The 27,193-nt window shown below is 47.3% G+C and overlaps 2 protein-coding genes across 11 annotated transcripts in view; both read left to right on the forward strand.

Moving 5' to 3' along the window:
• The window catches only part of pacrg (PARK2 co-regulated), a 122,199-nt gene extending 114,448 nt beyond the window's left edge, over positions 1-7,751 (forward strand). For both annotated transcript variants that reach the window (XM_035610342.1, XM_035610343.1), the window contains exon 6: positions 6,086-7,751. In XM_035610342.1, the coding sequence (XP_035466235.1) occupies positions 6,086-6,246 (161 nt within the window). In that variant the 3' untranslated portion in view covers positions 6,247-7,751. The remainder of the gene's footprint in view (positions 1-6,085) is intronic.
• Positions 7,752-17,695: 9,944 nt separating this feature from the next.
• The window catches only part of qkia (QKI, KH domain containing, RNA binding a), a 74,680-nt gene continuing 65,182 nt past the window's right edge, over positions 17,696-27,193 (forward strand). For 6 of the 9 annotated variants that reach the window (XM_035611549.2, XM_035611552.2, XM_035611554.2 and 3 more), the window contains exon 1: positions 17,697-18,174. In XM_035611549.2, coding sequence (XP_035467442.1) covers positions 18,030-18,174 — 145 coding nt within the window. In that variant the 5' untranslated portion in view covers positions 17,697-18,029. Of the gene's footprint in view, positions 18,175-27,193 lie in introns of all 9 variants that reach the window. The other 3 variants (XR_004785501.2, XM_035611548.2, XM_035611551.2) reach the window with 1 other exon arrangement.

Here is a 27,193-nt window from a genome sequence, read left to right on the forward strand (position 1 = left end):
TGGTGCAAACCGATATTGCTCTCGGTCATGGCCAGGTCTGGTTGGTTAATTGAAAAAGAAATGAGCGAGAGGAAGGTTTGTGTGAAGTGTGTGTCTCCCACTCGGCACGGCTTGGATAACCACTCATGGCGCGTCTCTAAAGGGAGATTAGCCCGAGACGAGGCGCGGTTTTGGCGGAAGTGTGGAATTGGAATTCAATTGCTGTTTACCTACACACAGATGTAGACTAGTAAGCCAGTGGGAGCCTGGTCGATAGGAATCTAACAGCCTTAGCTCCCGCACATCTCAGGAGCATCCGCGGCAGGTTTGCGTCTTTGTCTCAACCTTGTCTTCACGTTCCTCCGGTCTCACGTTCTGCTGCGCAATCTAACCTTGACACTTTTCCTTCACCTGGCTCACACTGCTCTGCTGATGTCCAACTTTCACGGGGGTTGAAATGGCACTGAGCTGCAGCGGGCCTATAGACTGAGCACTGCTCCGCCGGATGAACACGTGGAAAATGAGATCGCTGACCTACAGCAAAGGTCAGACTTCAGTAAGCATGAGCAGTCGGATGATGGCTGCTGTAGGGGTTGGGAGTTTAATAAACTACTGCTGGCAATAAGCCTATTGTTTTACTTTTCTGCTCGCTACCTGTGTGGATGTGAGTGTTTGTGTGTGTGTGTGTGCATGTGTGCGTGCGTGAGTATGTGTGTATGTGTGTGTGTGTGTGTGTGTGTGTGTGTGTGTGCATGTGTGCGTGCGTGAGTGTGTGTGTGTGTGCATGTATGCGTGTGTGTGTGTGTGTGTTGTGATGTGATGTGACTGAAATTGCAGCTCTCATTGGGGCTAGCTGGGTAGAGCTGAAATGCTGTTATTGATTACACACAAAGGTTGCGTGTGTGTGTGTGTGTGTGTGTGTGTGTGTGCGTGTGTGCGTGCGCCCATGCTATTCCTCAGGCTCTGGTTTATCCATTAGGGGTTCAAGGGGGCTTTGGCCAATTTATACTTCTGTCTTGAATCGACACCACAGGTGCGGCGTAGGTTGAGTGTAGTCGTGAATCCTCGATTGTAGCCCGATGTGACTACACATTTCAGCAAAGCACACTGCAACAACTGTGATGGTCCGCTTGGTAGCACGTCTCGTCCACGTGTCAGTGGCTAGACGAGCACAGAAAACTCACCCTTCTTTGGCCTCAATGAGTTCAAGGCCTGCACACGTCATCTTCCCCGATGCCTTCTCCCTTTTCCGATTGCAGTAATTTCAGTAAAAGTAAAGTTTGTCTGTTTGTTTATTAGCAGGTTTTAAATGTAGAACACTGCTGCGGTTTAAACCACCATGTCAGTAAATAGAGTAGTGAGACCTAGCGACAATTTATGAACGAACAAATACATTTAGATGTTAATTATGTTGTATATTTTCTATGTACTGTTGTTCTACTTGATGTTGTCTTAATATTTCTTTTACATTAAGGATCAAAGGATCAAAATATTTTTTTTCCACTAGGTCCCTCTCTCTCTCTCTCTCTCTCTCTCTCTCCCCCCCTCTCTCTCTCTCTCTCTCTCTCTCTCTCTCTCTCTCTCACGCTGACTGTCCTTGTCACATGTAATTACTGACGAGCACACGTCTTTTCTCTACATGTGTGAAACCTTTCCACATGCTTGTCTGCATTTGTACACATGCATGAGGGAAGTATACACACAAATACCGAGAGTGATTACTTCTGTGTACACACACACACACACACACACACACACACACAGACACACACAGTTGGGATACTTTCTTTCACTCTATCTTCCTGCCTTCCCTTCACAAAGACCTGTGGTTAGGCACACTCAAACACACAAGCAACCATGCGGCACACACACACACACACACACACACACACACACACACACACACACACCTGGTCTCTCTCACCCCTCTGCCAGAGTGTGAGTCGCTTTATGAGAGGCTTGCCTGCACCCAACTGTGAGGCCCTTTTAATTAGAGCCCTGCTGTTAAGCACAGGCCTCCTCCAGAGGTCCCCCTCCTCTCCCCACCACCTCACACACACAGACACACACACCACCACACTCCTCTCCCTCTCCCTGTCTGTTCACACGTAGCACAAGACATTTTATTTACTACAGATCAAATGGGATTTCATAGCGCACCATCAGAAATCATGTCAAGAATCTGATTATAATTGTGTCGTTCTGCCCATCTTAACTCATCTCTCAGTGTGCGGATCAGTAATGGGATACAATGACAACACATGCGCTTGTGTAACACCCTCAGCTGTGCAGCCACGGCCAAAGTCTGCACACAAAGTATTCCTGGAACTCAAGCTGTTGTATCGCTCTCATAACCTGCATTCCTCCATTTCCCTTTTTGGACGAGGCCAAACCGCTTGAAACGGAAAAAGGAAGAAAGGCAGAAAAACAGGTCCCTCATTCATTGATTTTCTCTTGGATGTGGGCACGTGATCAGAGAGCTGTTGTGCTGTGTGTGTGTGTGTGTGGGGGGGGGGGTTCTCCCTCTCTAAAGCTGCTTCATAAGGAACTTCCACAGTCAGTGGTTAGTTGATCAAAAACAATGGTAGGTGGGTTGATACTACGTTAAATCAGCTCTGGAATTTCGAGCTAAACTTTCTTAAGCTGTTGCTGTGTGTGTGTGTGTGTGTGTGTGTGTGTGTGTGTGTGTGTGTGTGTGTGTGTGTGTGTGTGTGTGTGTGTGTGTGTGTGTGTGTGTGTGTGTGTGTGTGTGTGTGTGTGTGTGTGTGTGTGTGTGTGTGTGTGTGTGTGTGTGTGTCACCCAGTCCCTGGCAGCAGAGGAGATTACCAGCATACAACACACACATGATGCACACTAACGTCGGTCACAAGTCTTAAGATGGGGCAACAGTACAGCTTTGTTACAGAGAGAGAGAGAAAGAAAAAAACCGAATCAGTAAGGAGACCCGATAGTCATCTGACCCAGTTTGCCAACAGTGAATAAAGCCCTCAAAATACACTTGTCTATATATATGTGAGGAATTAGTTTGGAGGAATAAGTTTGGAGGAATTAGTTTGGAGGAAACCCCGCGTCCCGCCTGCATCTGTGGCTGCTCGTCTTGAGCTTGATGCGGGAAGGCAGGTTGTTTAGGACCGTGGGGAATGAGGGATGGAGAAGGAGCAGGGTGGAGGAGGAGGAGGAACGGCTGCAGCTGTTGTTGTGTTGGTCTGGTGAGGTTTGCCAGAAATTACAGAAGAGCCTGAGAGAGGCACAGCCCATGTTGCCTCTTACACAGACAGACAGATTGATCCCTCTCTTCTCTAACCTCTTCCTTTTCTCCTCACCTCTCTTGCCTTTTTTGCAAAGACCCCTCCAATCCCAGGGATTTTGGCATCAAACGCAGAAACAAATCACCCCCCCACCCCCCTCTGTGCCACCTTCCTTTTCTTCCCCCACCTTCTGTGCAGCAAGTGTTGCCGTGCCGAGAATCCCCCTCTTCCCCTGTCTGCAACTGTATCGACCTTTCCTCTTCCTCAGAGGAGCCCTTTTCTGTCTGTTCACAGGGCGGGAATTTTTATTATGATTGTTTTTAAAGATTTTTTTTCCATCTCTCTCTCTCTCTCTCTCTCTTTGCCCTGGGTTTTGGATATTACTATAAGCGGCGGAAAAGACAGGGAGGGGAGAGAGGAAGAATAAGTAATTTTGCTGAAGGACATTTGCAGAGGCAGCTTTTAACACCCTCACCCTTCTTCCCTCCCCCTTTCCCTCTCTTTCTCTCCCTCCACCCCCTCCTTAAACACATTTCAGCCATTTCTGCTGTTTAAATATTGAGAATTGTTGCAAATTCTTCTGGTCTCTTCCCTTTTTGATGTTACTTGTCCTCCAAACAGCTCATCAATAGAAATGCAGTCGGTGAAGGGGCTGAGACGCTCGGCGTAGCAACACCAACAATTGCCCCCTTGCAGGACCTCTTTGCCCCCCTCCCCCTCCAGGCCCCAGTTAACGGGTCTGAGCTTTGCCGGTTCCCAAGCCGCACCTCTTCCCTGGCTCCCCCCGCTATCCCCCGTCTGAAGGCCAAGCTCTCCCTCTGGGCTGGCTTTGGCTGCTCGTTCCCACTAACAGGGGGTGGCTCTCCGTAGGCTGGGCTCTTTAACCTACACCAACATGCATGCACGTACACAAAAAACTCACAAACACAAACACACACAAACACACACACACACAGGCAAAGCTGAAACAGATTGTAAGAGTGACCCAGCTGACTCCTGTCACTTTATTCTTTACTTTCCACCACTCTCCCGGCCTACACACATCACAGCGTACCGTTGTCCTCATTCCTCTCTGATTGCTTTGCTTTGCTTTCTTACTTTTCTTTTTTCTTTTTTCTTTTACTGCACAGATGGATGCATTTTAGATGCTATTTAAAATGCTGCTAACTAGTAGGGTGCAGATTCCCGTGTTGTGAGCAGCTCCGGAATAAAACGCAGCCTCAGTTTAGATACAGACGCTGCATTCCTCTGTGTGTGCAGTTATTGTTGTTGTTGCTCCAACAGGAAAACGGTAAATAGCTGCTAAATAAAGCAGAGGCTGTTAAAGTTGCACCGCATCCATAGGCTAACCAGCGGTCAGAGCGCGGCTGGAGAATTCTCCCCCGTCGCTCTTGTGTAAGACAGGAGAGCGAATCCCGAGCAGAAAGCAATTGCAGCCGACTGAGATCACAGACGTGTTAGTGCCTAACGGCCCGCTTTACGGGACTGGCTGTCTTTGGGTTTTAATGAGCAGGCCATGGATGGGTGGAAAGGCAAGGAGAGAAAAGGAGGGTGGGGGGTGGGGGTTTTTCCAGGGAAGATGATGGAGATCAGAAAAGAATGAAAAAAAAGGAATAAGTGATGGAGTGTTGGGAGGAAGTGGGATAGGGGTTTAATGTCCTCTTCTCTCTTAGGGTCTAATCAGGAGTGAGAGATGGGACTGAGGGGTCAGTGTCGCTCCTCATGTTTCACATCGCAGGTTCACTCAACGACACACTTCTCTTCCCCCAGGATGTTTTTGAACGGGACAATTTTTTTGCAAACATTTTCCTTGTGTGGAGGGCTGTGTGTGTGTGTGTGTGTGTGTGTGTGTGTGTGTGTGTGTGTGTGTGTGTGTGTGTGTGTGTGTGCTTTCCCTCTCTATAGTCACCTCCCTCAGAGAAGTATTTTGAGCCCCCCCCCCCCCCCCCCCCCAGTGCAGTGGCATGAAATTGGCAGTTTTGCTGTGTGCTGATTAAGTCACAATCTGCCCCCGTGTGTGTGTGTTTGTGTATGTGTGCGCATGTGTCTTTAAGTGTGCCTGCTGGTGAAAGGGTTGGTGAATGTAGGAGTGGAGGCTGGACACCTTAGGAATGTTTTACCCGATAACAAATTCCCCCAGCAGCACCCTCTGTAGAGCTCTGTTGTACAGTTTGTGTGTTTTGCTTCACTGTGTGTGTGTGTGTGTGTGTGCGTGTGTGCGTGCGTGTGTTTGTATGTGTCCTCAAGGGAGGAGGAAGGTTCTGCAGCTTTCTTGTTGTATTGTGATTGACCACAGTAGTGTATCGTGTGTATTATATATTATTGTATTCATTATATACATACAAACGCCTGTAAAATGCAAAAAAAAGGAAAATTTGATTGTGTTAACTTTGCCTTTGTCTCAGATTGTGATTCTTGTGTAGATTTACACACAAACACGCGCGCGCACACACCTAACTGCAGCTTGACTCCAGGTCACTGCTCATGCCTCTGGTGCATCTGCTGCAGCAGCAGCAGAGCCGTCACTAACTCATCTGTCCTTTACGCCGCTCTCCTCTCCACAGGCCGCCTCATTAAACTTTGAGCTGGACAGTTAAAAAACTCTTTTGCTGTTCAGTCCCAACTGGCCGCGGCGTAAGAGGAGTAAATTAAATAAAATCTGTCCGTTGGGTCTGAAGTCAGATGGAAGGATGGCATTTGCCAACTCGGTCTCTGCAGGGGAGGCAATGCGGCGTGGACACAGGTGGTGCTTTGTGAGCCCTGACATCGACCACGCAGTCGGCAACGAGTGAGACTGAGATCACTTTAATTTCCTTATTTTCTTAATTCTGTCTCTCTCTGTTTCTGTGTCCTAAAGTCAACTCCGGAGATGGCATCCACTACAGCCAGCAGAAGAGGGAAAACATCGGTGACCTGATCCAGGAGACTCTGGAGGTGTTTGAGCGCTTTGGAGGCGAGGACGCCTTCATCAACATCAAATACATGGTGCCCACCTATCAGTCCTGCATGAAGAGCTGAGGGGGGGGGGTTCGCCTTGACGTTTAAACAGACTCCTCGTTCCCTTTTTCATCTCCCTCTCTACATTCCTTCTCTTTTTTTGTTTCTGAACTAATCCCTAAGAGCCCATTCAGACCCGGTATTAGCATCTGTCCTGAGCGATCCGATCACAAGCGGGCGGCTCAGTACGTGTGTGAAGAGCGTGACATCCGATCGCTCAGACCACGTCCGGAGGTGGTTTGGTTTGGTGGTTCTCTCGTCTGTCCTTCTCTCTCTCACACCGACACACACACACAAACACATTAAACCTCTATTCAGACCAGATACAGACCGTCCACGTGTGATCGGCTCTCTCAGGACGGACGTCAACACCGGGTCTGAACTGGGACCGAGACCCAACACTTCCTTCTCTGCTTTGTTTTGCTCCATCAGCTCAAGTCATGAGTTATTCTCTCTTTCTGTATCTCTGTAAAAGTACAAGTTTGATAGGACACATTTTACTTTAAAAAATATAAAGCATGTTCAATATACTGTAATGTTATTGCTAATTATTTTATCACTTCTGTGATTTATTTAGCTGACTGTTACAGAATCTGTGATGCTTAGTGGCTTTTACTTTCAAAATGTATGAAAACACATTGATCTTGAAGTAAAACTTTAAATTCAGCTTTGGCCTGCTCAAATTCATGTGAGCTACAGTAGATCCCTCAGCACGGTGACAAGATTTCAGGAGGAATAAGAGTTGACACAGGTCCACGGAAACTTCTCAAACCGCTCCTGCAGCATTTTTTGGGGTTGATTTACAGCTAAAGCTTCATCCACATTGTTTCGCCCGCCGTCCACACTACGGAGTTTTTGAGCGCCTAAAATGGAGAAGTTTGGAAATGCTGCTTGTCCAGTTTTAATTGAAAAGCTCCGGGGCTGTAGGCTGTTGTAAGTATAGACGGGCGCCCGCATTTGCTTCCTGGTTGATTCTTATCAGCCGCAACTCGAGCCCTTACGACCAATGACTATTCCACCTCGTCGTCGCTACCAGAAAAGAAAAGCCTGTATCTTTACTTTTCATCATTGCTGTTCCTCGTTATTGTACTTTCTGTAACTAAACAACCGACTGCAATAATAATAATAATAATAAATTTCATTTAGAGCAGACAATCTGCTTCCTGCTTCCACTGGCGCACACATGCGCAGTGTATGTGAATGGCCATGTGATATGTGATTTTGTGTGTGTTATGGACAGTCGACTGCGAGCTGGGATCGTTTTAAAACTAAAACTAAAACATATCAGTCTGGATGAAGTGTCAACAGGTGCTCAAACCACTCCTGCAGCCTGTTTTTGTTGATTTACAGCCACATGTTAACCACTCTTAACACAGGCTCTCTGAGATCATCACGCATATTTTGGAATATTGATATAAAGTATTTTATGTCCTCGTGCTGAAACGGAAAATGAATGAAAGCCACTATCTCGACACCACAAAGCTTTGAATTGAAAAGGTGCTAATAAAGGAAGAGGAAGAAACAAACTCTGAAAGCTCCGTCTTTCCTGTGTCACTCCGCGACGCCCTTTCAGCGCCTCGTTTTTGTCCCGCTCCACAACTGCTTTCTGTTCACAACTGCGGAAGTGTTTTGTATCGCATTGTACCACTGTACCCATTCTGTCACTGGCCCAGCTGGAGACGGAGCCTGTCTAAACACGCCGAGCGAGACGCGGGGGAATGACGACCGACAGCATTCCTCCAGACAAACACGCTTGTATGCACACACATTTGCTTTCCATCCTTTGAACTCAAATACCCCACGGTGATACCGGCAAACACTCGGCCTGCTCGCGGGGCTTATTCCTGAGTGTTTGTGAATGACAACAACATACATGACGCTCTTTGTTGATCGAGACCACACAGTGACTCAGTCGGCGTCTTTGACCAACTTTATGTTCTCTCTCTCTCTCTCTCTCTCTCCCTTTATCGTCACTGCCGCTTTAAAGTCACTGTGGAAACTTCTTCTCAGACACAATGGGAGTTTTAGCAACTGTACCACCCACTCCACCCGCAAACCCTTCGCCATCCACACACACACACACACACACACACAAACACAATCCTGCAACCCACAGGGGAAACCTAGCGTAATTGATTTCTGACACTCACAAGGACACTAGCACCGTCTCTTATTGTAAGTCATGTCTCCGGCAAAAGCAACTTCACAGGCCTGCGGAGGAATCCATTCTTAACCTGAAGACAGGTTCATAATGCTCATATTTCAACCTCAGCACATCTTGTAAAGAATGTCACTGAATAGCTGTTCCGCACAACTGAACCCAGCCCGGGCTCCTCCATTTCTCCGGGCTTAAGTCTCAAAAATAGGTGTGAGAGGGATCCCTCCGTTCAACACAAAACACATATTTTGCCTGACTGGCAACAGCTGCATACCAACACAGCTATAGTCGCGGTAGAGGCACACGAACTGTGCACTATCTCACCTCTGTTCTCACTAGACGGGCGGATCGAACTCTGAACAGCCTGCGGTTCCATCAAACTGTATCAGTGACGCCCCGCTCTCCCGCTTCACCTGTCCAATTTCACTGAGCCACAGGCTCAGAGAGGACAACTGGAAAAAGAGAACAGGATAGGGTTGCAACACGGCAGACATTTGGTGTTTACAGAAAAATATATGGTAGACTGATTTGGATATTATTTTTTAAGAAGTGTTACTCATCACAGCCTCCCATCTTCATCACAGCTATTTGCCTCAAGCTAGCGTAAGTGGTTTTCACACGTGCACTCTGGACATTTTCTGGAGTTTGGCTCTTCACGTATGCCGAACGCAGCAGGAGATCTGTCAGACACGTTCACACCAACAGGACAATTTGCGCAAGGTCCTGTAGCGTTTGGACAGAGCATGCAGGAAGTAGGATGTAACCATAATTCATAAGTCATCAACCTGCTGTATTCTCTCATGGGCTCACTTTTTTCCGAAAAAATGTACGAAGGGGCTGGCAGAAAAAGTTCCAGACAATGTCCGGAGAAACATTTTAGGCTCATTTAAGTTCTCACATGAAGCCCCTCCGGAGGATTTCAGGAAGATGTCTGGACGTCAGTGCTTGTCTGAAAGCAGCTTCAGAGGGCTGGGCTGAAGCGATCTGATAGCTTCGGCTCAATTAGGTCACATCACAGGAGCTAATGACCATTAAATGTTAAGCGGCATCTGTTTTCGACTTCTTCAGGAACCCACCGAAGCTCATTAAGGAAGGTGGCAGTCTGCAAAGGAACATTGGCGAATATGGAATCGGGAGCAGCACACACATGAACAGGCCAGAGCCCACATGCCTGCACACGGACACACACACACACACACACACACACGGACACACACAATAATATACCCAAACAATACCAAGCAACGACACCAAGCTGCAATTGCTAATGCAGGTAATAGAGTGAACTGTGAAATGAGCGGGGATGGATGCAGCCAAAGAGGCGATCTGGCCAATCAGAGGCATCAACGCCTGACTGGTCCAGACCTCCAGGCCCGGAAAGATCAAGCATGACATTACTTAGATTTGTCCCGTATCTCGTCGTCCTCTCGTACACGAAAAAAAACAACCTTGCTCAAATAAAAATTCCGCATGTGAGCAGAAACTGCCCTGATCGTCCTATGATGACCCGCTTTCCTTAGTCATAATGAGCAATTGATCATTCTGTGACCAGGGGTGCCCCCGACGTACACAAGGAAATAGATTGCTTCCCATTCAGTGTGTTTCCTGCAGTCACTGAACACAGGTTACGGCATCATGCTCTACTTCCCCGCAGCAGATATTATCTGTCGCAGATAACGCCACATTATTATTTTCAGTTGAGAGCATTTCAGATTTTTTTTATTCCTCGTCTATTGTGGAAGATCTGCCTGATGGCAAGTGGGGGCGATAGTATTGCTCTAACATGTTATTCAGCCATTTTGCTCCATCTCCCCGTGCTTTTCTGTTGCTTGTTTTGTTAATTTCACTCAGCCCACATACACATTGAAGAGATCAAGGAAATTACAGCTTTGCTAAAAAAAAAAAAAAAAAAAAGGCAGCAGCTCTAAATTAAAGGTTAAGAAAAAGAAAAAAAAACTTCCTTATGCTTCTTTTATTTTTCACCGCGTTTGTGTGCGTTTTCAAATGCGTTTGCCGTGGAACACTCGCTGCTAACTGGGTTTGGCAGGTTCATGTTCTTTTCTAAAATGATGCGTCCACGGTGTTACGGCCCAAACCGTTAGCCACCGAGTCTGTCGCATTCCTGCACCACTGCCTTCGCCCACACAAAGGTGAAATAGCGTTCTCTAATCCACAACCTGGCCCTCTCCGTTGCAACTGGACCCCGGGGGTCAAACCAGGTCAATGGGCAGGCCGTGGCCACTCGCTCAGCTCGGGGGGTTATTATTAGCCGAGCTAGCTCCAACCCTCGCAGCAGCTGCCGCTGCCCCGCAGCCAGCAATAGCTCCCACTGAGAGGCATGGGCGAGCCACTTCGCTTGTGGAATCCATACACAGAATTCATACGGCCGCGGCGATCATCGCGATCGACCGAGCAGCGCCGTGTTTACACGCGTGTCTCGGCTCGCACCCCACCGGCTTCTCCAGCCGTCAGGTTGAGCCTGTTATCTGGGAATGAGCAGGGACTTTCTGGAAGCCGGAATCCACTGAGCTCAAGTTCGTCCTTGTGCATCTCCGTCTCACCACATCGCAGTGGTGGCAGGCCAACAAAGGCTTTTGTATCGCAGTGAGCTGCGCGACAAAAGCTACACAAACATGCCGATAGCGTTCTGTTGACGGAGGGGAAAAGAGAGATTGAGGAAAAAGTAGAAAAATGGAGATTGAGGAAGGAAGAAAAAAAGACAATTATGGGAGAGAAAAAGGCAGCTTCAGAAAGTGTGTGTGTGTGTGTGTGTGTGTTTGAGAGAGAGTGAGAGCTTGCTGAATAAAGAGGAAAACAGGGAGATATGTCGTGCCCGGACGCAGAGACAGAGCGGCAGGCCAAGATGAAATCAGCGTGGAGAGGAATGAGGGGAAGGGGAGAGTGTGTGGGCCGCGTCGAGATGGATGGATGGAGGGAAGTGGGACGTTGTGTCACCTGGTGGAGAGGGCTGTCGAGCTCCGACCAGTCCCGAGATTTAGGAGCAGTCAGTCGCAGAGAGGAGAAAGAGAGCGGAGCGGGGATGGGGGGGGGGGGGGTTGGGGTCCACAGACCGCACCACTTGTTTATCTGATGTTGTTTTGTTTTTTCCCCCCACACAAGTGAAAAAAACAGGAGAGAGAATGGCGGCGACAACTGGCACTTAACGACATCACCACGCTCCCTTATCTGAACAAACAGGCCGAATGCGGAGGGCCCCTGCTTTGTGTGCGGGAAATCAAATGATTCGTCCATGTGGGTCACACTGGGGATCAAAGTTGGGTGCGTGCGCCGCATGTCGTGACGCGGCCCGGTGAGCAGCGGCGAGTCTGTCGAGCGTTCGGCGGGGTCTTCCGTTCGTCTGTCATATCTCCACGTTATCTCTGTCTCGTGAGGCAGATTGTTTACGACCAGCAGTGAGGGGATTGTTTTGTGCAAAAAAAGAGAAAAGAAATGAACCCCCCCCCCCCCCCCCCCCCCCCCCTGCTCATGTCTGCATGTGAAGACTTCATGCTCATCCGGCGAGCGACTGAGCATGTGCGAAACACAATGGAGATTCGTCTATCTGCCCCTCCATGTGCCCGCTGTCTGATTCACCGGATTAATTCACGAGCGGAGGAATAATGTAAACAGCTCCTGTTCAGTAATGCTCCCCTTAGATTTTAATAACGTCTGCTGAAATCTCAAATCCTCTTTTAAGGGTTTGTGACTTGTGCTCACGTGTGTGAGCGGGCCCCAGAGTGGACCAGACCATCGGGGATCAATCCTTCTCCGGGGCAGATGTGATCAATGAGGATTCTCTGCCTCCGCCCGTCAACTTCTCTGTCTCACCACTTCTCTCCGTCTCGCCTCGTCCCCCATCCTCTTCCTCTCCTACGGGTCTTATCAGTCACAAACACTCGCCTTCGTCCCCGCCACGGGCCGACGGGCGCGCACGAGCCGGCCAACGAGCAAAGTAAATAGATACAGCTGGAGAGAGGAATGGATCCGCGCTGTTGACAATTGGCGGGGACAGATGTGGTATCGGCCGAACCTCCTTTTTAAGCCGTATTGACACCCTCCACGAGGGACAGGGCGGAGGGAGGAGGAGGACAAACTTGTTTATCCTTTACTGTAAAATTCAAACGTGCCTTTTTTTCCGGCGCGTCGCTTCCTCCCGTTGATTGACGGTCGGCAGGCTCGAGGTGAGAACTTTGATTGTTTTCACAATAGCTCCAGCTGCCCGTACCCCATCACCCCCACTCCCCTCTGGGTAACAACAGGCATTCCCATCACCCGATTGCCAAACCACTGGAGCATCGAGACTGCAACACAAGGTGACCTTTAACGAAATAGAGAATGGTGAGTAGCTGCGCTGGCGACAGTAGAATGTGCTGTTGGGAGCGTGGAGGAGCTGGAATGCTGCAGTTTCGGCTTGAATGGTGATCGATTTTTTCTATTACTTTTTTTTATTCTCATGCACATTGATACACTCCACCAACTCACACTTCCTCATAGTAGAACATGTAGAGTGTGAATGGTATAAACACTTTCTCGAGTGTAGTCTAATTGGTGAGGGACTAAAAGAAAGAAGGAAAAAAAACCATGTCCGACCTATTCTTGTCACATTTGTTGAAAGTACTGACTGTGGCATACGGCGTATCTTTTATTCATCCACTTTTAGTATCGACGTTCACTGCTCCCGCAGCCACAAATATGCCAAAGACTTGTGGAAAAACACTGGTGTAGCTTAAATTTGAAAAGGCATCTAGTAGTAACCCCCTTACCCTGTAATCCAGTCAGCAGGTAGGTGCCAAATACAACATGATGGATTGAGGCCCCCCCCCCCACCCCACCCTCAAACCAGACTGGACCCGTCACTGGAAATGAGTAGTTGAACCAACAGCAGCAGGGATATTTCCAGTCCTGCAGAACCACTTATGATAAAACTGTAAACTAAAAATGTCCTTTGATTATATTAATTTCTTTGTCCCCTTTTAACATTCATTATGAAAGAGGTTACAAAAATGTAAGAAAAAAGATCATGTAGGATCAAGCTCACTATTTCGTCGTTCTTGGTAACAGTTTTTCTGTTTTGTGTTCCCAGACGACTGAGATGAGATCTTGACTCCTGACCCTGATGAACCACGTGAGCGGCTGCTGCTGCGCTGCGGCACTGAGATGTTGATGAGTTGTTGAATTTTATACCAATGTGAAGTCCTCCATTTCACAGATGCAGTTGAGCGGCAACGGAGTTCAATGGCACTATACATCTGCAGTATCGCTATACTTGTGTTTAAAATGCGTGCACTCAAAGAGGTTTATAGCTCTTCGATGTACAGATCTTATAAAGTTTTGATTTACAGCAATAAGTGAAAACTATAGAGGAACCATCACTTTTACATCTTTTCTCCTCACCTGTATTGTTTACAGTTCTTGTTTCATTTGATTTTAAGACAAACCAATAAGGTTACTGACAATAACAAATGCACACACTCTTTTCAACGTAAGCACACACACAAACGAGTGTGAGTGCAACAGTGTATGAACGCGTCCACCCGAGCACCGGTAGGACATTTGTCATGCCGTGCTCGTGATACGGGTTAAAATGAATAATAGGCGCATTATGTATTTCTTTGTATAGACTCTGTGCTCTACCGTGGTTGCGAGGGGGATACTCTGTTTCTGTTCCCACCATCCTCAAAATGTAAACGACCCAGTTTCTGACAAGACTCCGTTTGCCCACAAGTCCCCAAACTAGTGAGTCAAAGAGAAGAAAGGAAAGATGCTGTTCCTGTTTGTATGTATGCGTGTTATCGGAGCCCGTGGGTCTCTGTTTGTCTCCTCCGGAGCCACAGCCGTTATCACAGACAGCCTTCGCTTTGACAGTCACCAGATCCCACTCGCGTCCCTGCGCCTGTGGCCCCAGAGGCAGGCTGCGGTCGGCCGCAGGGCCCCTACCGAGGGCCCCTACCGAGGGCCCCTACCGAGGGCCCCTACCGAGGGCCCCATTGTCTCCATCCGCGTACGCTCAGTTGTAAAACCCAGGGCGCTCTCCGAGCTCATTGAGAGTGCGCTAACAGCCTCCCTCTTCCAAAGGAGCTAAACGCATGTTCATTAATTATCTGGATCCTTGTTAATTGGATTAATTGTTGAATAGACACCGTGTTATTAAAAATGACGAAAACACAAGGGCAGGGGGAGCAAAAGGGGGGATTAATATCGTTCCTGTTTACTCTCGGGCTGTCAGAAGACACAAGCGCACGCTCACGCATTTAGTTTATGCTCTGCCTGTATGTTGCTGTGTCTCCAACTCTTGTGTTGCCATTTTGCACACATATCAACACACACACACACACACACACACATGCCGAAGCCGTTATGTGACCCAACTCAGAAAACTGAGCGCTAGGCTAGGTGCAAATTACCATCACCACTGTTTGAGATAAGAAGTAAACCCATTTTCAAAGCCCTGAATAAATGCCAGATTCTTTTTGATGCAAGAAGACTGTGACTTTTTTCCGTGGCTTATATTTAAAGAATAAGGGGGGGAGGGGCACACAAAGTCAACACCGTGAACAATTTAGCTATCTTAAAGTCACATGAAAAATGGGGTTTCTCGTTCCTGCCTATCTACTTATCCAACAAAATCGCTTATCAGTGTTTGACTTCAAGGGATGTTTTTATCATTCTGGCTTTAAGATAGTGCTGATACTGCAGACCGCATGGACGCCAGGAGTAATATTACATGCCTCGTGAAAACTGGTGGTGGGCCAAGTGACAGGCAATTATGCTTAAAAACCTAACTCTCTGTGTTTCCCTGTGATCACTGGCTGGACTTATTTTCAATCCAAAGGTAAATACCAGACAGCCGAGGAGACGTCTTCAGATATCAGGCTGTTAAATCCAACCAAAGGAAGAAAAAAAAAAAAGACTGAAATCCAAATTGACATAACAGATTAAGAAATCATAACTTCTGATCAGTCTTTATTGAGTGATCACTTTTTAATAATACTGCAATCATGTGACTCCAACACAGATGAGGACTTTAAGTTATGAACTGCATCTTTGCCCTGAAACCTTTGTTCCTCTCAGCGATCAGGCTCCGATCATGAAGCTCATCAGACCCGCGGAAGCATATGGGGATATTATTACAAGATTAACGACTCGGGTTTGTCTGAGACTCAACTGAAGTTCGACAGAATTTTTTGCAATAACATGGTGCAGCTATATGTAGACACTGGCTGAAGGGCAGAGAAGCAGTGTCCAGTGAATGTGTTGCATTGGTTGTTAGGGCAACTGTATTGGTCGTCCTGCTTTGATGTGGAGGCTACTGTCGCCTGCCGCTCTCCCGTATGCTGATATCCAGGGTTTTTTGTGGGGATACATGTGATCATTTTGGGGGGTTTGCGTGTAAGCATCTTTGAAGTTTGCTTGTGTGCATGGTAATGTGCCTTGAGTTAATGATACCGTGACACTGGATGTAGTTGAACAATCAATATAGTGGACATGTTGGACTAATTCTTACCGGCTTAGACTTAATTTTCTCTCCCCCATACCAACACAATGGTGACAACACTGAAGCCGGCAGGTCATAGTGCAGCTGTTTGAGTATTCATGCCCCCAGTGAGGGGGACTGCTTTACAACGACATGAGTGGGTGAGCAGTAAGCGGACAAACCGATCGAGGGCCAAGGTCAGCGCTCAGATTTTAGCCGGGGCCCCCTCGCAGCCAACAGCTGTTAAAATCAAAATGGATCAGTTGTGGTTTATTTTCACACTACGCAGGAAACTGGAGGAAGCTGGTTCGTGTGTGTGTTCCATTGATCAGGGATGTTAATCTTCTGAGGATATGTAGAAAGGTCCTCCCAAGGACAGGACAATGAAAAGGCTCTATTGATTACTGGAGCGTTGATCAATCGGTCCCCAGACAGATAACAAGCTGTACAACTCTTGAGTCACAATGGGCCTTTTGAAGGATATGGACTGCTTAGGTTGATCTTTCTTTCCTTCTTCTTCATATTCCATCACCTTTAAGTGAAGCCACCAGGATCAGTCTCGGGCTGATCAACCCAGATCACTGGTCCGTTTATCAGACCCATACACGTCATTGTTAAACCGGAGAATCGCACCACACCTCGTATAATCTAAGTGACAAACGGGGCTACTGTGCCAGTCACTGCGTGAGTCTGAAGTAGTCACATCTCCTTAGGAAAATTTGAATGCAGTCTTTGCAAGAGGAGATTGGACTTCATGGCTGAAAGGGCTCCATACCCGTGACAGAGTTACTATAAGATTTATTTTATTTTTCAGTATGTCAGTATGCTGAACTTTGTTATATCCTAGGCCACAAGTGGAGCGATATAATGATAATAAAAAATGAATTGGGGAACATGTTTTTTTAAATTTATTTTTTGCCAAATTTAAATACAGTCATATATCATAGTGCAAATAAAACAAAAACATGTTTCTTAAAATCCACCTGTTCGCAGAGGCGTTTGACCATGTGTCATCATTCATATTCACTTTATTGTCAATCACTGAGTACATGCATACACAGAAGAAACGAGAAATCATTCTCATCAGTTTTTTCATCAGTGAAATTGATAAAAAAATTACAAAAATAAATACTTACATCACCCCCTGCTTCTTGACTATTATTATCTGTCCTTGGATTGTTGTTGTTTTTTTTATTTTCCGACCTCTGTACCCTGAAAGGAAATGTATTATTATCATTATTATGATATAATAACAGACAAGCTAAAAAAGGTGAATGAGTCACCCTTTGGTGTTGTATCCTCTCAAAACAAAGACTAGCAATGACAGAACTACAACCCAGTAAAGGTGGACCAGTTGAAACACAGTTAGGATACAGAACGATAAACTTTACTGATCTGACACCAGCAGCAAAAAAAAAAATCACAAAAATCAAAAAGAATAGGCAATAAAAGAAAACAAAAGTAGAGAGTATAAACAATACAGAGGTGTGTACATAATATACACAATATGTATATAATTATAAAGTCATGAGACCACTGATGACAGAGCCACACTCTCGAGGAACAAACAGACAGTTTGAGTCTGAATGTTTGTTGGGGGAGGAAGAAAAAAGTAAACGTGTGCTGTTCGTTGTTGACAACTCTTCCAGGGCTTCTTTTGCATTCCTGCGCACCGCACGCCATTGGCCCGGATTGCTGTCCATCCCTCTGCCAAGCTCTGCGCCCCGCCCTTCCCCGCACAGAGCCGAGAGCTCATTGGCTCTCCCATTAGTCCCCCCGAAAGCACCCGCTGGCCAATCGGGTGACGAGGAGGACGGACCCTTTTCCGGTGGAACGGTGTCTCGCGCCTACAGTGGAGGAATCGAACGTCCCCGAGCGCACACGGCGAAGAGGAGCGTACCGCGGCGCACGAGTGTCTGGAAGGGAGATAACGGTCCGTGCTCAAACAACAAGAATAAACCAAACCTGAGTTTTTAGGGGGGTTGACAGAGTCTGGTGCTCACCAGGAGGAGGGAAGCGACGGGTTGGAGCCGCAGGTTTTTTTTTTTCTTTTTTCAATTTTGTCTTTTTTCTTTTTCTTCTCTCGTTTTTCTCCCCCCCCCCCCCCCCCCAAAAAAAAGAGAGGATTCTGTTTTTTCCGCGGTGGTTTGTTTCTTCACTCTCGCCGCAAAGATGATGGTCGGAGAGGTCGAAGTGAAGGAGCGACCGAGGCCGAGTCCCGACTATTTGATGCAGTTGTTGAACGAGAAGAAGCTCATGACGAGTTTGCCGAATCTCTGCGGCATCTTCACGCACCTGGAGCGGCTGCTCGACGAAGGTAAGCGGGCGGCGCGGGGCAGGGGCGGCGGGGCACCGCGGCGCAGTCCGGTTCCGATCTCCCTGCTGCATTGACGCTAGCCAGACCCGGGCGCACGCTCCGAAGACAGGGTACCCCGATTTTGCTGACCGTGGCAGGCTTAGTAACTTCCGCTGATCTACACCCGACGCCTCGAACAAAGTCGTGCGGCAGAGCCCTGCGGGAGCTCCGTCTCTCCCGCGCGGCGCGGCGCGGTGCGGGGTCTCGGAGCGGTGCCGCTAGCGGCGAGGCTTCCCCGGAGTTTGTTGCTGCGAGGCGAAAACTTTCTCCGCCGCTCATTTTGACAAAAGAAGAGCAGCAGAAAGGAAACACACGACGAGCCCGACACTCGTCCAACACGTGAGAAGTTTTGAAGCGCACGCGAACCTCCGCGACACGTCAGTTAGAACACGGGGCTTGTTTTGTCCAGAACGCGGGGCCCGGACTCCACATGTTCCGCTGCGGTGTAGCAGCTCGGGCTAGCCACATCTCAAGCTAGCGAGCCCCGCGCAACTCTTCAGGAACTGCGAGGGGGAACGAACACGAACACGAACCGCGGCGTCGACTCGGCCCCGTCTCTTATCAGACGAGAAGAAGCGGGTTCGGTGTGTGTGACGAGACGTGTGTGTGTGTGTGTGTGTGTGCGCGCGTGCGCGCGTGTTGACTTTCGCCCCGAGGCTCGTGCTGGTTGTTGCCCGGCGGCCGAGCTTCACAGCCACAGCCAGCGGAGGAATGTGTCCGCTTGTTGCCCAAACAATGGCCAGCGAGTCGCTGCTGGGAGGAGGAGGAGGAGGAGGAGGAGGATGAAGAAGAGGGGGGGGGGCACGAAGATTGTTTCAACCGTGTAACTTTTTCATTTAAAGGGACAGTGGTGTGTGTGTGTGTGTGTGTGTGTGTGTGTGTCGCTGCAGCAGCGTCGTCGTTGTGTTGTTTTGTTTTTTTTTGCCCCGACAAAACTGCGTCGGTGCCCCCCCCCCCCTCCTGCCCTGCGTCTATTCATCTCCCAATCCCCCTTTTGTCGCTGATTGATTGATTTGTTTATTTCTTCATTCTTTATTTTCCTCCTGTCTTGCATCGATCGTTGACGTTGATCGGATCGATCACATAATCTGGTTAAAGCGGAACGTTGGACCCGTGGTCCATGTGACCGACCCGGGGACACTAGAGAGCGCCACCGGCCCCCCGGCAGACGGTCCCCGTGCGCGCCCCCGTGCGCGCGTGCGTGCGCGCGCGGGTTCAAATCAAGACAGCGAGGGGAGTGATTTCCTCACGGACACCGAGTGTCGGCCTCGTGTCTGGATGAGCAGCCTCTCCAGAATGCACTCGTCCAACCGGTCTGTCTGGTGGTGACAAACAAGACGGGTCGAGCCACAGGCTGAACTCTTTCCTCCTCCATTCCCCCTCAGGAAATTACTACCACTCAAACATGTAGGTGTCGTCGCCCCCCCCCCCCCCCCCAGAAAGAAACACTTCTACTCAAATTTAGAGTTAAGACCTTAATGTCATCTCGGTGTGATACATGGCAATGGTACAGAACCAAGTGTTATGTAAAGCAAAACGTGTAGTCCATTGTATCCTCAGTTTCGAGTTGAGACTCGCACGGATTTTAAGCAACAAATGAACCCGTAAGACACGAGAATGGCATTTCATTTTTCAATTTTTCATAGTCGACAAGAGTTTTTGTGGCAGCAGAAGCATGACGTTTAATTTACTCTGCATGATGCCATAAATGCCTCATAAAAGAAGCACTATGAAGGCTTTATTTATTTTTTTACACAAGCCACCGTCTATATTTATTCATAATTCACTGGGGAATGGTGGGTGTGTTGGTATTTTAAAATCAGAGGAGAGTCGGGAAGCCGACTTGTTTTCCTTTACGTCCCCGCTCCTCTGTGCCGTCTCCCAGCCCACCACGGTGGTCGACGACCCCAGCAGTCCTCTCAATAGTAGAGAAAAGAGCCCGGCATGTACATAGTCCGAGTTCCTCTCATTTACCCTCAACAGCTCCGCTGTGCTGCTGCTGGCACACTGACTGTCTGAAAGCAAGAAACGTTGTTTTTATTTCTAGATTTTTTTTATCTACCGTACATTTTCAATTTAACTGGCATTCGCACTGCCGAACTGTGCCGGGCGATACGTGGTTATAGTTGTGTTTTTATTTTTTATTGTTTGTCAACTTTGTTGTCTGTCATTCAATAAAATAAGGAATTCACATTGAATGAATCACTGCTTTTTGTGAGACTTCCCTAAATGCTCTGGTGATCAGACGGTACAGAACATTTACAACACCGCTCTTACTATTGAGATATTTTCCGGGAGTATTAAATAATTTCACATTTTGTATATATATATATATATTATCAATTTTTTTGCGCTTTGCCTGTGTAAGTTGCTAATACATGTGAATGCCAGTAAAGCTGCCGGACTGAAGTAGGTGAGGAAACACTGCACTCAGCAGCGATGTGGTCCTTATGCTGTATAAGCAGTAAGTGCTTATAAATAAAACCTCAACACATCTGAAGCCTGCAGACTTCTTCTTCTTTTAAAACCTTTTAAACACTCTCTGCATATTCTAAGAGACATTTTTTTTTTGCATTTCATTTTGTATTATTTGCTTAATTTCCAAACATAAATTTAAAGTCTGATGTCAGACATGAAATGATGCGATTGATTTTCACATAATTTTTTTTTTTATCATAAAAGGAAAAGCTTTTCCAACGTATAGTTTGATGTTGTGCACCATATGGTTTTGTTGCTTTAGGGAAAGCGGGCTGTCAGAAGTTCAGAAATCGGTCCCGTATTGCTGGACTGCTCTGATGCTGCCACGCAGCGCCTGGCAGATAGACTACGGATAAAAACGTTCCCTCGTCTGGTGTTTAAGAAATCATGGGCTGAGACATTTTGTGACTCCCCAGCCTCAGTCTCACTCCTTTAAAGCCACACGAGTCTTAAGGTTTACAAGGGTTTCCACAGCACCAGCCCAGACTTTACCCTGTCGCCAAAATTGTGTGTGTGTGTGTGTGTGTGTGTGTGTGTGTGTGTGTGTGTGTGTGTGTGTGTGTGTGTGTGTGTGTGTGTGTGTGTGTGTGTGTGTGTGTGTGTGTGTGTGTGTGTGTGTGTGTGTGTGTGTGTGTGTGTGTGTGTGTGTGTGTGTGTGTGTGTGTGTGTGTGATGAAAGCCAAACCAGTTCAGAGGAGGCCCGTCTGACTGTCTGGTTGCTGTTAGGGGCTGTTTGGTTTGCTTTTCCCCTCGTAGATGTGACTAAAGCTCTGATGAGATATTCTGGGCGGACCTCCTCCCACTCCCTGTTCGTAATGGTGTAAACTGACCCCACCCAGGACTGACCGAATGCACAATCCAATGTGTACAATATTAAGTATATAAGTTTTTTTTTCCCAACAGCACTTTTATTGTGCTGCCAAATTGCTGCAATCCCAGTTAAATTAAAGACATTTTTAATAATTTCTAGTCGGTTTAATTATATATTGTAGTTTTTATTTGTTTTTTCACACTGCCACAGTCTGAAAGACTCCAGAGGGGTATCTTTAACTTGTGGTATCGTAGTGTTAATTACATCAGATGTGATGATCTATTTTGTTTGGTGTGTGTGTTAGTTTTCTTCTCGTCTCATCGCAGGGGGGTGGCATTTCAAGGTGACAACGAAAAAGCAGATGCTACTTGAAAAGCTATTGATACTAGAGCAGAATAGATACAAAACCATCTGTTAAGGACGCAAACGCCGCCGTCTCCCGAGGAACAATTTTTTTTGTGTATTGTCAATAAAATTACCACTTCTCTTTGGAGACGACGCTCTTTTGTAGGCTCAAATGTGACTCTGTCAGACTTAAACGCACCTCACACAAGCAAAAAATCCAACCAGTCGCAGCGGAACATTTGAAACCCCTTCCCAAATTGTCCGACTCTCAGAGTGTAGACTTCCAACAGCTGCACGTCCCCCCCCAACACACCGGACATTCTGTGCATGTCTACACAGCTGTTTCCGTGGCGCAAGAAAGCTGACACCGCCCTGTGTGCGTCCTCATGCTCCCATTTTGCGTCAGCGGCATGTGTGCATGGACGTCCATGTTACAATGCCACTTTGTACGTCACCCCTCAAGGTCACTCGTGCCGACTAACGGGGCCCCCCCCATTGGAGAATCCTCCTGCGTTGCAGTTGTTCTCTTGAGGTGACACCTGCTCTGAAGTCTCTCTCTCTTTTCTTTTTTTATTTCTCTTTACGACCTGCCAGCCTACGAGTTGCTTCAAATTGCCATATTTTCTCTTGGCAGGAGGAGACAGCCCATATAACATCTAGAGATGTAGTCTGGAAGTGAAGTGCAGGCGTTGTTGTAAGGTGACGGAGCATAGGAGGAAGGGAAGAATTTTATTTTATTTATTTAGCTGTCATGAAGTGTGGCGAGGGTTTGTACGGGGAGCAGAATAGTCCGGTTTGACTGGAGAGAAAAAAATATTCCCTCACCCCTTATTTCAGGCTCATTCTGAACTTTGTTTGTTTGTATAATATATAAAATTGCCCATTGTTCCGTCGTGCGATACTTGTTCGTGCTTACAGCATTCCCCCTTCGCAAACCCAGTTTTGCGTCTGCTTGTTAGTCCCTGTGTGCCGTGATTTAACAGGACGTTCCCGGGAGAGCTGTCAGCATTTGGAGGACAAACTGTCTCCTGTCCACCGTGGTGCCTTTGTGGGGAGTTGGTCCTTGGGGAACGGCAGTTTAGAGAACAGATTTTGATAAATGGAGAATGTTAGAAGTGTGCGTTCCTTCTTTCTACCTGATGTCTCGTATTTCTGTCAATCTGTCCATATGATTTTTACCCCTTTATTTATTTCTCTGTCTGTTGCTGTCCTTGCTGTCGCCCGACACCTCGGTGTTCCTCGGTAAAGGCCTCGACCTGCACTCACCTCTGACATGCAATCAATGTAGCAGCTAACAAGATTGAGCACTGCTCGCCGAGTTAGATGCAGCTCAGAGCCGCGGGGGAGCCCGGATAGAGAGCGGCAGGAAGAGAGAATTAGGGCTGTTAGGGCATGGACTGTTGTTGCAAGCAGGAACCTGTTATACCCCCACACCACCTCCTTCTTTCTCTTCTCCGCACATTCTATCCCAAAGCACCACTTATGAGCTTGAATTTAATTAACCGAGAGCCATTCTGCGAGCCGGTTAACTGAGCTGTCGCCACCAGTGAGAAAGCCGAATTGGAGGCTTTGTGCCGTCTTCCTCTGTCTGCCTCCCTATCTCTGTCTCGCTCCCTGCTAATAAATTAGGTGGTGGCATAAGTCTGACAGGGTTAGGTGTAGGGGTTGTTGCAGGGCCCATGCATTGCCTGGCCTGCTTTCTTTCGTACGTGCCCCTGCCATCTTATCCCCCCCCCCCCCCCCCACCTGTGTGAGCGTCAGTCCCCAGTTTAACTCCCAGCTCCATCTTCCTCCCCTGGCCTTGCAGCAGCCTCAGCAATGCCCCCTCCCCCCACTCCCCACAGCGGGTGTTTTATGATAAAGTCATTCAACGACCGCTCGAGCAGTTATCTCGGGCCTCAATCCCGTGAGCGTTGGGGCCTCCTTATCACCGCTGACTCTGCCTGGCCTCCTGTCTCCGTGCCCTACCCCGACTGCCTGGCTGGCTATCTGGCTGGCTGTCGCCAAAACTAAGTGTCTTTCCTTCTATTACTGCAAACTGTTAGACAACACATTGCTCGAGGCAATTTATCTCTCTCTCTCTCTACTCTTTTTATTTTTACAATGCCCCAAGCCTTAAAGTAGAGGAAACCTGTTAAAATGAACAATGAATAAGGTAACCAGATGCCCAGCGAATTTCCCCGAAAGAATTTCAATGTGTGGTTTCTGTCAAAACAAGAATGTGTCTGTGTGTGCCCAATGATGAAAAGCAGAGTTGAGGAAGATGTTTTTGATGTCGTAACATCTTTCCGGAGACTGACCTGTTTCTGACTTTATTCCCCTTTTGCCGAAACCACGGCCCCTCCCATTCTGTGTCTCGTGTAAAAACATCTACGGGAAGTGAGGCCTGTTTAAGACAGGAAAGGAGCATGGAGAAGGCAAGTCACTGGTTTGTTTTTTCGCTCAGACAGACGAGGAAAAAAGAGGGGGAGGTGTTTTCTTGCTGTGGTGACAAGAGAAGGCCTGCTCCTCTTTTGCCTTCTCTCACAGAGGCGGGTCTGTCTCGCAGCTTTTGACTAATTTAGATTACATCACGATTCATCTCTCAGTTCATCCCTCCTCCACGTATTAGCGTGGATATGCAACCCAGTTCTGAGAAGTATGGGCCCCACCCTGTTACATTCTTCGAGTGCTTCAAATAGCACCCTCACCTCCCCACTCATAGTAGGCCCCCCTCTTTCTCTTTCTGTCCTCCTTTTCAAGGTCTCTGATAGAGTTTCCAACAGTCAGGCTTCTCAGGGATCATACCAGCAACATTTGTCACCGCTTCCTGTTTCCTTCCCCATTTTTTTTATCACAGAAAGGAGGTGAAAAAATGAGCTGAATGCTCACTTTGTTCCTCTCACTCGCCCACCCCTCTGCATTCATTTTCTCTCTTTTCAGAGGAGGAATGGCAAGCGAGCATTGGCAGCCAGCTCAGGAATTTTACCGGGAGCACAGTCAGAGCACTTAACCTCCAGCCCGGTGTTTGTTTTCCCCACACACACTCTCTAATACCGCGTTTAAGCACAGATTAATGTGAATGCCATCCACAGGGAGGCATAAGAACGTCAACTGCGCTTTAAATATCAAGAAATCACGAATGCATCATTTTTGGAGTCCGTGCATCATGGCTGACGCGAACCAGCTCTGTTCCACTTGTATGAAAATATCAAAGTCTTGTCATGTTTTCCTAAACCATATAATATATATTTTGTGACACAATCACCCTCATTTCACTGATTTTGTCTTTGCATTATTTCCGACCAGGGCCCCAAAAATAATCTTTGTTTTTTTATCTGCCAATGGCTGGTCAAAGGGAAAAAATTACCAGCCAAATGTTTTTCTACCGGCCACAGAACAGCACCACTCAGTGTTTCCTGTAGGTCAAGAGGTTTGCCCTAAGGGCAATGTGACCATAGAAGGGTTGAGTACAGTATAGAATGATGGATTGATTCATTAACAGTATGTTATTTATATATTTAGTTATCTTTTATTTCACAAAATATTTCTTTTAATTTTAATTATACTACAACCTAGACTTGAATCATAGAATATTAGGTCAATTAGGATCCCATCCAGACTTCCTTTTGTTGTTCCTCCTTTTTTATCTTCCATCCCTAACCAGCATGTTGCCGCACCCGTGGCACAAGCAAAGCAACAGAACCACAATTGTTGCAATTGTGCAACACATGACGTCACCCCATTCAAAGTGAATGGACATCACTTGTGTTGAGTGTTGGTGAACGGTGAGACTCAACCGACGACTATGCTAAACAGGTCCACCACTATCGACTGACTTCATTTATTTTACTGGCCAAGTCCCCCGTCCTCCAAAACATCCGTGTAGATCAGTCTGCTTGTGGTTTGTAGTCTTTGCCTTGGTGTCTCAGTAGTTGCAGGCTGGCTGATAAATCAAAGAGGAATATTTTACCTGTCCCTCAGTAGCCTGTGTCTCTGAGGCTTGGCAAGAGGAAGGCGGTGCCGCCGTAAAACTTCCCCAAGGGCAAGAGAAAGTGATGTGGCAAGGTAGTGAGATTCCTCTTCATTCCAATACATTCCAACAAATTGCATGTAATCATTTGAACTTGATATTCATTTGAACATGCTCCTGGACCAGCTGCAATTAGTTAAGAATAGAGCAGCTTCATTCACAGAGATAAACTGTGGCTTCATTCTCTGCTCAGGACGCCATTTACCCACTACATCTTTACATAGAAAATAGTTGTTGGCCACTCTGATAACGTTTCCTATTCCCATGTATATTGAGCAACATGCAGCTAAACTCGTTTTTGACTCCATGCTGGTGTCTCAACCTCAAACTATTCAGCACAGTTTCAATTGCTCCAAGTGTCTCACTGACACAGTGACTTGTCTAGACTCACTACAGTTACATGTGTTGCACAGTTGTTTTTTTACAGTGGCTGTCTGCCCTGCGGTCTCATGCTGTAATGTTCAACACGAGTTGCTTAGCATAATCAATGCCCATGTGCAACGTGTCCAACTAAAAGTGACGGTGGCAGCACACACGTTAAGAGCTGTACAACTGCACGCAAAACAGTTTTGTGTCTGTTCTGTTTGTTTAGGTTCGTCATTGCTCGTCTGTTTGTGGCGAGGCTTAAGTCTGTCTGTCCTCATCAGTGCAGCGGTTGGGAGGTGATTACAGAGCCAGAACAATGGGCGGTTTTGTACGATTAGGCTTTAATTGGTGAAACAAAGAGCCGCTTTAGCACCGTGTGTAACATAGGAAAGACTGGCATGAAACGCCGCCGATAACTGGCAGGAAAGAATGTGCTGTCTGTGTGAAAGGGTTAGCGAGCATGAGCTTCATCCCTGCTCAGTAGATTGATTGTGTTCGCTGAAAGGAAAAGGGCGAGCAAGGCTGCCTAGAGCGAGGGGAGGATGGTTAGTGTGATAAAGAACAGTGGGGGGAGACAGAGGATTCCTATGTGATGTGAATGAGGTCATCTGGTTGGTTATGAGGAAGGTCGCTAACCCCCCAGCTCCACACACCACCCCCAGCTAATGATACCACAATGGTTTTTTTTGTGCTTTAATGGGCCAGATGCCCACACTGGGTCATTCCTACCACATCACACAGAAGTATGCACACAAGTGTTGTCTGTCAAACAAGGCCTACACATTGCAATGCATTTGTACACATTGCATTTGTCACTTGGTATATTAGCTGCAAGTGCCCTGAGCCCTCTCATCTGCACTGTTGCTCTCACAGTCGAAAGGTGATAGTGGAGACCACATGGAGCATGTTGAGCAAATCCATTTCTCATATTTTTTTCAAACATTGATTTGTATCACACTGATTCGTAA

This window comes from Scophthalmus maximus, chromosome 15, assembly GCF_022379125.1.
Source record: "Scophthalmus maximus strain ysfricsl-2021 chromosome 15, ASM2237912v1, whole genome shotgun sequence".
NCBI classification, from domain to species: Eukaryota; Metazoa; Chordata; class Actinopteri; order Pleuronectiformes; family Scophthalmidae; genus Scophthalmus; species Scophthalmus maximus.